This window comes from Rhinopithecus roxellana, chromosome 11, assembly GCF_007565055.1.
Source record: "Rhinopithecus roxellana isolate Shanxi Qingling chromosome 11, ASM756505v1, whole genome shotgun sequence".
NCBI lineage: Eukaryota > Metazoa > Chordata > Mammalia > Primates > Cercopithecidae > Rhinopithecus > Rhinopithecus roxellana.
The window spans coordinates 59,980,775-59,994,487 of NC_044559.1; the positions used below are offsets into that span (position 1 = coordinate 59,980,775).

Consider the following 13,713-nt stretch of genomic DNA (forward strand, 5'->3'; position numbering starts at 1 on the left):
CCAGGAAAGGGCATAAACAAAAAAGAAAACTGCAGACCAATATTCTTGATGAACATAGATGCTAAAATCCTTAACAAAATACTTGCTAACCAAATCCAACAATATATCAAAAAGACATTCCGCCATGATCAAGTGGGTTTCGTACCAGGGATGCAGGGATGGTTTAACATACACAAGCAGATAAATATGATACACCACATAAACAGAATTAAAAACAAAAATTACATGATCATTTCAATAGTGGCAGAAAAAGCATTCAACAAAATCCAGCATCCCTGAATGATTAAAACTCTCAGCAAAATCTGCATACAAAGAACATAACTTAATGTAATAAAAGTCAACTATGATAAACCCACAGCCAACATAATACTGAATGGGGAAAAGTTGAAAGCATTCCCTCTGAGAACTGGAACAAGACAAGGATGCCCTCTCTCACCACTCCTCTTCAACATAGTAGTGGAAGTCCTAGCCAGAGCAATCAGACAAGAGAAAGAAATAAAGGGCATCCAAATCAGTAAAGAGGAAGTCACACTGTCACTGTCTGCTGACAAAATGATCGCTCACCTTGAAAACCCTACAGACTCCTACAGAAAGCTCCTAGAACTGATAAAAGAATTCAGCAAAGTTTCTGCATGCAAGATTAATGCACATGAATCAGTAGCTCTTCTATATACCAACAGTGACCAAGTGGAGAATCAAATCAAGAACTCAACCCCTTTTACAAAACTGCAAACAACAACAACAACAACAACAACAACAAACACACAACCAAGGAAATAATAGATGACCCAAATGACATAAACATCTCATGCTCATGGATGAGTAGAATCAATATTGTGAAAATGACTATACTGCCAAAGCAATCTGCAAATTCAATGCAATCCCCATCAAAATACCACCATCATTCTTCAGAGAATTAGACAAAAAAAGTCTAAAATTCATATGGAACCATAAAAGAGCCCACATAGCCAAAGCAAGATTAAGCAAAAAGAACAAATCTGGAGGCATCACACTACCTGTATATATACTATACTATAAGGCCATAGTCACCAAAACAGCATAATACTGGTATAAAAATAGGCACATAGATCAAAGGAACAGCATAGAGAACCCAGAAATGAACCCAAATACTTATAGCCAACTGATCTTTGAGAAAGCAAACAAAAATATAAAGTGGGGAAAGGACACCCTTTTCAACAAATGCTGCTGGGATAATTGGCTAGCCATATGTAGGAGAATGAAACTGGATCCTCATCTCTCACCTTGTACAAAAATCAACTCAAGATGGATTAAGGACTTAAACCTAAGACATGAAACTACTAAAATTCTACAAGATAGCATTGGAAAAACCCTTCTAGATATTGGCTTAGGCAAAGATTTCATGACCAAGAACCCAAAACAAAATGCAATAAAAACAAAGATAAATAGCTGGGACCTAGTTAAACTAGTGAGCTTTTGCACAGCAAAAGGAAGAGTCATCAGAGTAAAAGACAACCCACAGAGTGGGGGAAAATCGTCACAATCTATACATCTGACAAAGGACTAATATCCAGAATATACAGCAAACTCAAACAGATCAGTAAGAATAAAAACAAATAATCCCATGAAAAGTGGGCTAAGGCATGAATAGACAATTCTCAAAAGAAGATATGCAAATGGCCAATAAACATATGAAAAAATGCTCAACATCACTAATGGTCAGGGGAATGCAAATCAAAACCAAAAGGTGATACCACCTCCCTCCTGCAAGAATGGCCATAATCAAAAAATCAAAAAAACAGTAGATGCTGGCATGGATGGCAGTGAACAGGGAACACTTCTACACTAGGGAATGTAAACTAGTGCAGCTGCTATGGAAAACAGTGTGGAGATTCCTTAAAGAACTAAAAGTAGAACTACCATTTGACCCAGAGGAAAAGAAATCATTATTCAAAAAAGATACTTGCATACTCATGTTTATAGAAGCACAATTCACAATTGCAAAATCATGGAACCAACTCAAATGCCCATCAATCAATGAGTGGATAAGGAAACTGTGATATATGTGTATGGGCATATATACATGTATATACACATATGATGCATATCTATATCTATATATGGATATATAGATATATATGATGGAATACTATGCAGCCATACAAAGGAATGAATTAACAGCATTTGCAGGGAACTGGATGAGATTGGAGACTATTATTCTAAGTGAAGTAACTCAAGAATGGAAAACCAAATATCGTATGTTCTCACTGATATGTGGGGGCTAAGCTATGAGGACACAAAGACATACAAATGATGCAATGGACTTTGGGAATTTCGGGGGAAGAGTGGGAGGGGGGCAAGAGATAAAAGACGACAAATATGTCACAGTGTATACTGCTCGTGTGATGGGTAAACCAAAATCTCACAAAGCACCACTGAAGAACTTACTCATGTAACCAAATACCACCTGTACCCCAACAACTTATGAAAAAATAATTTTAAAAAAGCTATAAGAGGATAGTTGGCCTCTCCCTTTGTGGCTTATTACTGCTTTCATGTTTAATTCCACTTGTAAATCTTCTTCTATTCTAACTAGAAAAAAATGTAGAAGACTTCAAATAAATCAGTGAATTGAAATATTGAGTCAAATATAATACAGTAGAAACACATTAGATATGCCAAATGTTAACTCACAAATTAAAATATTAACTTTGTGCAACAAACTATACATTCTTAGGAAACAGACCACGTCCATTTTGTTTATTACTGGATCCCCAGCCTCTATCACAATGTCTGGTATACAATCTGTATGTACATCTTAACTAGCAATAATGCATAATATATACACTATAATAGCTTAGTACAGATGTTAACCTTATCTCCTAATGCCAATGTTATACATTCCCTTTTATGCTTTTTTAACCTTAAATTTAAGAATTGAAATAAAATACTGATGCAATAGGATACAATGTGGTAACAAGAAATCCATTTGGCATATATAAGTAAGGCCATGGGAATAACAGGTGAAAGGGCCTGTTGTATAATGATATGAAAGTACCATAAGAACACCATTATGAATGAGAATTTAAATCAACAATGTATAAGGAACCACTTGTTTTACTCTGGGATATTTACAAAGTAACAAATATAAAAACCTTACATGGTTATGTACATCAGGGCTACCTATAGCTAAGTTTCAGAAGGATGCTACCCCATGAAGAGGAATCTGGGGGGCAGATGTCTAAAGGTGAGTGTTCAAAAGAACAAAGATGACTTGTGTATGATCAATAAATCATTCATAGAAAATAATAAAAAGATTATTCACAGGAAAATAAAAGTGTGTTTTTAAAAAACACAGGGTAGATAACGATCTCCTGAGACATTTTATAGGATAAATTATATTAGAAGATAACTAGATAATTTGCTAGTTATCTAAATACGAGATGGAAAAGACAATGAATTTTCATGATTAAAACAAACAAACAAACAAACGAGCACCATCTAGACAAACTTTCCTTGCCTTGCAAGGGTAAGAAGGCAAATCTAAATCAGATTATTTACATGAAATACTGCTTATAAGTGGATTCTTTTCTTTTTCCTAAGACTAGCCAAGGGATAAAGAGATGGCTGGAAACTTTTGTTAATTTTGAAACCAAAGAGCAATGTAGAGAGAAAAATTACTTTGGAAAAAATTCTCAGTGTCACAAAAGGCAAACTGCCTATCTGGAAAAAGAGTAGAGCAATTAAATTGATAGTTAATTCAAATTATAATTATAAAATAACTATAATTCTCTTTCTGCTAAAGCAATGAATGAATTGAATTCCAACTATAGAGTTGTCTAATTCTTACATTCATGCAAAACTAAGGCCATGTATATACTTTGCTATGTACCATTTTTATGATTGACTAAGCCTGTATTGTTAGTTACAAAGTGAGTTTTATTATATGTCCAGTAAATCATATGTGTATAGTGGGTTATTCCCTGTGCTTACTTTAAATATTGAAATATAAGCATGTGTAAAGTATAAATGATTATTATACTTTATTATATTAATTCTTCTTATAGACCAACATGGGCAACTATGTTTTTATAGACATCATAGAAATTTCTTAAATCTCCTACCTATCCCTGAGAATGGTCCAGAGCTCTCCACCTAGACAAGCTTCCATCAGCATATACAAATATTTGCTGTCCTTAAATGTTCTGTACAGTCTGTAAATTGCAAACAAGAAAACAAAGATTATAAACATTATTGTCTTTTACAAGTATGCAATTTTGGGGGACCCAGATTATAGTTTTGATTTGCCAAGTTCAAAATGTTATCAGAATGAGAGAGATCTAAGCCCACACATGGGGAAAAGAAATCAATGGCTCATGAATAGGATTTTAATAGAAGAAACTAGGGCGCCACTCTCTCCCTTGAAATGGATTAATCATAATGATTATGGACAAAGAGGGTTTCTTGGGGTTCTTTCCATTCCAATTTGGGTGATGTTTTGAGCATGGACTGTTGGGGCAACGTTTAGTGGTCATCAACATGCAACGAAAATGGGAATAAAGTGGATTAAACTTTACAAATTCAGACATGTATAAATTTCATGTGCTATTCGCTCAAATTTATGTTACATCCTGTTTTCACTAAGTGCCACTGGAAAATTCACTACATAAAGCTGCTTCTGCATATAAAAATCTCCCCATTATCCCTTTATTAGTACTGAGGTGGAATGGTCAGCTGTCATTTCATTTTTGTAGATCTTCAAAATATATTCAGATAATTAAAGGTTAAATAGCTTGATTTTGAATATTTTGTCTTTTAAGCATCAGAGGTCTATGTAGAGTTTGGGGGTTTAAAAAAAGATAAAAACGGAATGTTAGAAACTCTGGTACGTCCTTTGGAAACCACATTGTTTTCAGACACTGATTCTCTTTAAAAGAAAGAGTAGAATCAGAACTCTATTTTTAGAAATCAAACAAAACTTTAAGATTAGATTAAAAATAAGTTTCTTTGTGCATACGAAATGTGTTAACAGTGCGCACAGGTGGCAGAGGGTTTTGTGGTGGATTTGTCACTTGGAGTTGGGTACATCTGTCCCTGGCATGGGGCCTTTACCTCACAATGAAATCAGAATGAGCCCCCTGCATGATCTGCTTCTCTGAGCGGATGTGCTCCTGCTGTCTTGTGTCCACAATGTGACGTTTCTTGAGAATCTTCATTGCAAATGTTTTGGATTCTTCACTTTTCAACTGGACCTTAAAGAAAGAGAGAAGGGAGTAAGAAAAAGCCCATAGACTTATAAAAGGGCATTATTATCCTCAAATTAACAGGTACATGGAGCACTTAAATGAACCTTAGCCACCACGCAAGTCACACACACAGTACATCCTTGCTAGAGCTGGGTTTAACATCCAGGGCTCACAGCTATCATCCAATCTCATGCTCTGAATTGGCTGAAATTTAACTAACTTGATTCCAAATTAATTGTATTCACATGTGGATTAGAAAAGGGAAAATGTACTTAGTTCTAGTTTTATTATTTCATTTCATAGAGTGTGTTTGAATACATTTTATGATTTTTCTTCTTCAATCAAAATAGTGGAAAAAAATAACTTCTTTTCCAATTTTATTTAAGCAAACATGGCCAAAAACAGGGTCATATGGGCCTTTATATTCTTCCCCCTTAGTTCTAGTCCACAGATATTTCTAGGGTTTTTAACTTGAGTGGTGGACCCTAGTCTCTCCTGAGACTGCAGACTGTTATTTCTTCAGTACTGACTGTATTCATTTCTTCTTTTTAACCTTGCAGAATTTTCCCTCCCTGCAGTTTAAAGAGAAAAAAAAAAAATTGTAACAAGATTTTTTTCAGGAGATTTTGAAAGCCGTTTGTTTTTCTTCTCAAACAAGCATGATGGCTTTAGTTCCTTTGACCTCAAACTTTACTCTCTAGTAACTGGGAAGACCTGGAGCCTCAATATCTTTCCATGTGCCATGCCTCTCTTGAAGCCCACATGGCTCCCAGTAGCTCCAGAGGAGGCATGGATCTTCCAAATGCCTTACTCAGACAGGGTGCTGTTTAAGGTTTTACAAGAAATTTCAGGAAGGTGACTTGTAGCAAAAACAAAAGAGATAACAGAGCTAATTATTTAAAAGCAATATAAGGACATTATCATCTAGTGCTGTCAAGCAGCAGAATCCTCAAGATGATACCAAACAGCCGATATTATTTGGGAGTAATGAAACCTTGGGGGAAATAACACAGCATGCTGTTTCTGCTTTTCAGCTGAAGTATGGCTGTCCCCTCTTTAGTTGTTAATTATTTACTGCTTCATCAGCAGGGATAGCGAAGTTCTTAAGTGTCTTGTTCCTGCACACATGTACAGATTGAGTTCGATCTTAGAGGATATTAATGTGGCAAGTTCCGTAGGAGGGAGCATGAAGATACTGCAAATAAATGGGCCTCGCTTAGCTGCCAGCAATCATGAATCAGTATGACAGGTAAAGGGAAAAATGGGTATTTGAAAATGTCTTTAACAGCCAAAGGCCCTCTACTCTATCTGTGAAACTCAAAGATGACAGATTAGTGTGATACAAATAAATTCAGTTGTAACTCATAATAAAACACAAAATGTGAAAACTCACTTCTAAAAGAAATCTGGACAGTTAGGGAAGATGGCATGAAAAAATGAGCTCTCTTACAGAACTACAATTCAGAGAAGAAGGAGTAGAGTCATATTCCCTCTTCAGAGTCATATCCAGTTAAACTAGTGAGTATTGTTGTGTAGTTCAAAAATGCCTACTATAAAAAGTATTTTCTTCAGTGATGATAACGCAGATTTTTTTTTTCTCCGTGAACACAGGGTAGGAGGAAAGAATTCAGTCTTTATAGTCACAGGTCTGGACTTGAATTCTGAGTCTGCTTAGTCTGTCTCAGTTTAAGCAACTAGTCTCTCTCGGGCTAGTTGCTTAACTGCTCTGAGCCCTAGTTCTGGCTGAGGATAATACCAGATACCGCAGTTATTATGATCCTAAATGAGAACACGCCACCAAATGGGCATTCATTGATGAACTCTCTGCTTATAACCAGCAATCTCTACTGAATAGGACAAATCAAATGTTGCTATTTCAGAGGAATTAACTGATTTCCAAAAACAATTTCTATCTTTCCCAAGGTGACAGAGCTATCAAGTGGCAGAACTGGATTCATGTTCAGGTCTTTTTTGGCCCAAGCTATTTCCACCAAATGCTGCTTCCCTTCAGCTGAATACAAACCAATTAAATGCACAGTGATTGATACTTTGCAAATCAAAGTTTAATGGAATCGACTAACTCATGGACTGTGAGATAAACTGAACAATATTTCTATTACCTTTAAGCTTAACTTGTGCTAGGCATGTGATTTGGGAGAACAACCAAAGCCTCACTGACATTTTCCTAGGCACTTCCAGGGACCTCCATGTATTAGGGGTTTGGGGTACCTGATTGCTTGAATACTGCAAGGAGAAGCCAAGTGGGGTAGGAAGAGGGTGATGAGAGCTGGTGGGTGGCATATGTCATAAGAGATAGGTGAAGGCTACAGAAATTCTTGGGAATCAGGCTTACTACTTGCCAATTTAAAAAAATTAATTACAGAAAGTTTATAGAACTATATTGCTAACCTACCGAGGCTTTCTGCTTTGCCTTTACTTTGTATAGAAGCAGTCCTTGGGTCTAGAATCATCTTCCTTCTTTGCACTCTGTACAAGATCTCATGAGTTCCTTAGGGCAGGGCCCTTAGAATCTCCACTTCCAATTTAAACCAGAATGCTGCAAGACTGACAGAACTCAAGATCCTAACCAGAAAGTCAGGGTACCTGAGGACCACTCGTGTGAACTAACTCAACAGAGATAGTCGAGAATGTTGAAGTTAATTATTTGCATAAAGTCCAAGTAACATATTCATCAGAAATCTTCTGATAAACCAACAACTTTCCAAAGATCATTCAAGAATGTTCAATTCAACATTGTTTCTAATGGAAAATTTTAGAAACAATCTAAATTTCTATCAAGAGGAGGAGCTTGCAAAAATAAATTATGGTATATCCATGCAATGCAACTATAAAAATGATTACTTAGAATTATATTTAACATTATGGAAAAATAACCAAAACAAATAACCAAAACATGAATAAAAGATACTGATTACAAGACAGCATACATTTTATGATCTCACAGTGTGTCTGAATATTAGTGTGTATGTATACATATATATATACACACACACATCTATATGTGAAATAAATTTATGACAAGACAATCAGAAATGTGTTCATCAATACGTTAACAATGATTTTTCCTTAGGGAAATTTTTAGTTGATTTTTACTTTTTACTTTTTGAATTGCTTAACTTTTGAACAATCATCATATCTTGCTTTTATAATGAGTAAAAGTAAAACTCTCATCATGAAAAAACTTGCAAGTCTCTTTTAAATTGTAATAGCTATTTATTATTATTGTCTGAATCTTTCTAATTGATTCTGATTCAACTAGAATTCCATGAATGCAAAGATATGAAGAAATTGCACAGAGCATAACAACCTATTGAGGTCTGGGGCTGAACCACACTATTACCTTTTTACAGGGCTGGCTACAAACATTTTTTTCAATATAAACTCTGAGTAAGTTACAGCAATTTGTATTTGTTGAGGCTAAGATATTATGTTTTATTATAAAAATATTTTAACAAACCTAATCCATGATGAATTGTAAGGTGACATTTAGTTTTCTTTTTATTTTTCCTGTTGTTCAAATTAATTATACCAAGTCCACTTGTGTCCATTTGAGATAATAATGGTGATGATGATGATGATGATGATGATGATGATAATGATGATTTTTTAGCAAGTTGCTTAGAGCTATGAAATTACTTTTGAGTATGGAAAGAGATCAGCCAGGAAAAGAGGAGAACAGGAGTGCATATTTTTCTTCTGCCTCTTGCCAAGGACTAGCTTAGATAGTTATGCATGTTCCTCAGGTTTGTCTTCCTTTGAAGACTGTCCTAATCTCCTAGGTGTACAGGCTAATGCCCTGGTTGAGAGTGTGACTAGTGTGATATCTGACTAAATTTTTTCAATCTCAACCTTTTTTTTTCCCTTGTTCTCTTGGACAAATTACTCAAACTCTCTCCGCTTTCACTTCCTCATCTGTAATATGGGGATATCCTGATAGATTACCTATGAAAACCAAATAAAAGTGTTACGTATCAAACAAAGTGTTTTCTTTGTTCTGACTGCAACCCACCTCAGTGCTAACAAGTAGATGAGTAAGGATTTGAGAAGCTACTTCTACAATATTGTGGATGCTATAAAAAGAAACAAGATCATGTGCTTTGCAGGGACATGGATGGAGCTGGAGGCCTTTATCCTCGGCAAACTAACACAAGAACAGAAAACCAAACACTGCATGTTCTCACTGATAAATGGGAGCTGACTAATGAGAACACATGGACACAGGGAGAGAAACAACACACATGGGGCCTGTCGGGGGAGGGCTGGTGGGTGTTGGCAGACAGCATCAGGAGAAATAGCTAATGCATGCTGGCTTAATATCAGATGATGGGCTGATAAGTGCAGCAAACCATCATGGTACATGTTTACCTAGGTAACAAACATGCACATCCTGCACATGTACTCCAGAACTTAAAAAAAGGTCTAAAATAATAATAATAAAGCATTATTATTGGTTCATTAATTACATTAAATGTACCATACTAATGTAAGTTGTCAATAATAGGGGTAATTAGGTTCAGTGTATATAGGAATTTTCTGTACTATCTTCACATTTTTCTGTAATTATATAGCTGTTCTCAAAAAACAAAGATTATAGATGCTTATACCACACTGGTTTTACTCTCAAAATTCCTACAAAGGGAAAATGAACAAGAAAATCTGAATACTCAAGATCTTCATTTTATTTTATATAAGAAATGCTATGTGCTATATTAGAAATTAGAATTGGTAAATGTTTCATTTACAATAAACTGTTACTTCAATATGAAGTATTATATTGACATTTGAATGAATGTATACTTGGGCCAAGTAGATCTTAAGGTGGGAATTTTTGACAAGGATTTTGACAAGTTCTTAACTATCTGGCTATAGCTGATATCTGCATAATACTGGCCTGAAAATGAGAGGTGATGTCATCAGCATTTAAAGAGCTTTGAAGATGCATTTGCTGGTTGTATTTAAATAGAGTACATCCTTCCTTTCTATGTAGGGTAGCTGGTTGCCTTAAAAAGGCTTGTTTCCTACTGGACCCAACTTTTTGCCCTTATTAGGAAGGAAGATTACGATCAAGGCAAGGTTAAAACTGGCTCAGTACCACTGGCTGTGAGTTGGCCCTTAGAATTTGTATCTATTCATTCATTTCACCTTGTTATTAAGAGCTCATAGCTTATTTTGCACTGTCACTATCTTAATTATTTTGGAAGAAAATTACTTCCTGAATTACACTGTAATTGAAATGATTTCTTAAATTCAAAGCTTAAATTGTCAATGTCACATGTCTCATTATTATGCAAAAGCCCCATATGAAGTGGTTCAAATTATATTTCCATGCACTGCAGGAGAAGGGTACTCCCTTCATGCTCTCCCTTAGGTAAACTGATGCTACAGAACAAAGGTGATGAAGGGAGTTTAGGAAAACATAAACCTGGGACCTAATTCTGGATCTTTGACAAATAAGTCATATAATCTCACTGGGCCTCAGACCACTTTTCAGAAAATAAAGGGCGAAACTATATTATCTTTAAAACTCATTCCAGCTAGAGAATTCTATACATCTGCAATATGACGCAATATGCATTTTTAAAGCACATTAATTATATTTAACCTTACAGAAACGGCCCAACAAACATGTGGCAATATCTTGGGAAGAAGGAAAAGGGGAAATACTCCAAGTAACACATAGGTCGCTTAAGGAAACATGATGGTCCTCTCTGAAAGTATGACCTTAACTTTACATTTATGTTCATATTCTGTTGGGTGGTTGGGTGGTGGGGGTTTCATTTTCTTTGTCCTCTCAACCTCAACATATGAAGGGATTGGTTTCTGTTATATTCTCTGTGTTACTAACTTTCAAATAACACACACTGGAAAAAAGTAGCAGTAGCTTTCTCAGGAAGAGCATTAAAATGGGCTTCAACGCCTACAGGAATGCAGGCAGAATCACCGTGATTGTAATAGCTGCAAAGTAGGAATGGCAAATATTTTCTCTAAATAAAATAGCACAAAATTTTAATCAGGAAATCTGTATTATTTGATGAAGCATAAAGCCATTTTTTAGTTTCGGCTCTCTTTAACCTGGGAGAAAAAGGCTTTGTAAGTAATCCAGAAATAATTTGGCAAGGTCTGTGATTTTATGCTTAAGTAACCCACATTTAATATAAATTGAGATGACTTAAGGAATTTACGACAAGTGCTGCAGTGAAACGTTCTACAAAGGAAGAAAAGAAGAAAAAAAAAAGCGGAGGGTGGGGGTGGCAAGAAGAGAGAAAGCCCTACATTGAGAAACTATGAGTATCTTATCCTATTAGATTAACCATGCCAAAGAGCAGGTTCACTAAAACCAGCCAAAGACATATAATAAAACATCAACAATAAGAACATCAGTAAACAAACCACTAGACTGTCTATAAATGCATAAGCACTATGTTCCACCTCCATCATTTTCCAATATTTTCCTATTGCCAGACAGCTCTTCACAGCCCTGTAAGACACTGGCCTTAGATTCTATGTTCAGAAAACAATGTAAATATCCTGTTCTGCAGCAGTGGAGTATAATAACAAAGCTGAAGCGGGGTGTGCAGAAGCCATAAAACTGCCATAAAATTCAGGAGGAAAAAAGGCATGAAGTTACTATACATTAAATAACTGGGTATTTAGATTATTGAACTAGATCATACATGTAAAAAATGAAAACATTTAGTGTAACACAAAATTTTAGCATCTGAATATCTGTACCAGAAAAGGTAAATCTCAAGAGATAGAAAGTAGATGAGAGGCCAGGTGTGGTGGTTTACGCCTGTAATGCCAGCACTTTGGGAGACCGAGGCAAGCAGATCACTTGAGCTCACAAGTTTGAGACCAGCCATGGGCAACATGGCAATGTCTCTACAAAAAACACAAAAATTAGCCGGGCATGGTGGTGCACACCTGTAGTCCCAGCTACTTGGGAGGCTGAGGTGGGAGATTGCTTGAGCCTCCAAGCTCAAGCTGTAGTGAGCCAAGATCATGCCACTGCACTCCAGCCTGGGTGACAGAGCAAGACCCTGTCTCCACACACACACACACACAAACCTGGAGATTGGAATGGAGAGTATTTCTAAATGGGCACAAGGGTTCTTACTGAAGTGGTAGGAATGTTCTAAAACTGGGATATATCATGGTCATACAATTCTAAAAATCACTGAATTATACACTTAAAATGGGAAAGTTTTATGGTATGTAAATTATACCTCAATGAAGTTGTTAAAGAATTTTTTAAAAGAGAGAGAACTCATAATTTCTTGAATCTACAGCTTCTAGTTCTGTATTGATTTGTCAGGTAGCTATATGTTTCGTTTACATTTTAAGGAATTTAATGTCAAAAATGTATTTCTCTATGCTTACTTCCTCAGTTAGCCAAAAACTAGATTTTTAAGCTCTAATTTCTGTTAAATATTGACACATTTTAAAAAGTCATTTTTAATGACTTTACTACTTGTTTATTGAAAAACCTAAATATAAAAGTATTATTTAAAAAAAAATTAGGATCATGAATACATTTAAACAAAATGTACATAATTAACACAAAGTTCTTTAAAAGCTATCTTGTCAAAATAATAGTACAGTCGGCTTTCTGCATCTGTGGGTTCTACATTCACATTCAACCAACCAAGGATTAAAAATACTCGGAAAAAAAAAATGGATGGTTGTGCTTGAGGTGAACATATATAGACATTTTTCTTGTCACTATTCCCTAAACAATACAGTATAACAGCTACTTACATAACATTTGCATCGTATTAGGTATTGTAAATACACTAGAGATGATTTAAAATATAGGAGAGAATGCGTGTATATGCAAATACTATGCCATTTTCTATTAGGGACTTGAGCATCTATAAATTTTGGTATCTGCAGCTGGAAGAGGTGTTGGTGAGGACAGGTCCTAGAACCAATCTCCCATGGATGCTGGGGATTGGGAGGTTAAAATATTGCAATAATAAACCAACTGTGGTTGTATGCAAGTCCGTGTGACATCCTAAAGCTTCATTTTCCTTACTTAAGGGAATAAAACCAGGCCAGGTGCAGTGGCTCATGCTTGTAATCCCAGCACTTTGGGAGGCTGAGACTGGCAGATCATTTGAGGTCAGGAGTTCAAGACCAGCCAGCCTGGCCAACATGGCGAAACTTCATCTCTACCAAAAATATAAAAATTAGCTGGGAGTGGCGGTGGGTGCCTGTAATCCCAGCTACTCAGGAGACTGAGGCAGGAGAATTGCTTGAACTCGGGAGGCGGAGGTTGCAGTGAGTCAAGATCGTACCACTGCACTCCAGCCTGGGCAACAGAGCAAGATTCCATTTCAAAACAAAAATAAATAAATAAATGAATAAATAAAAAAATAAACAAACAATCAGCTCCATATTATAGAAACATATATTGTAAGATCAAAGCAGATAGTGTATGTGAAAATTCTTTAGAAATTAAAAAGTG

General features: G+C 35.8%; 1 protein-coding gene and 1 long non-coding RNA gene across 3 annotated transcripts in view; one reads left to right on the forward strand and one right to left on the reverse strand.

The window, feature by feature from the left end:
- PRKG1 (protein kinase cGMP-dependent 1) overlaps positions 1–13,713 on the reverse strand; it is a 1,347,543-nt gene that overhangs the window by 26,586 nt on the left and 1,307,244 nt on the right. For both annotated transcript variants that reach the window (XM_030940495.1, XM_030940494.1), the window contains exons 11-12: positions 5,092–5,231; positions 4,104–4,193 (exon numbers count right to left, since the gene is read on the reverse strand). In XM_030940495.1, the coding sequence (XP_030796355.1) occupies positions 4,104–4,193; positions 5,092–5,231 (230 nt within the window). The remainder of the gene's footprint in view (positions 1–4,103; positions 4,194–5,091; positions 5,232–13,713) is intronic.
- The window catches only part of LOC115900356, a 49,835-nt gene that overhangs the window by 26,149 nt on the left and 9,973 nt on the right, over positions 1–13,713 (forward strand). The window lies entirely within an intron of this gene.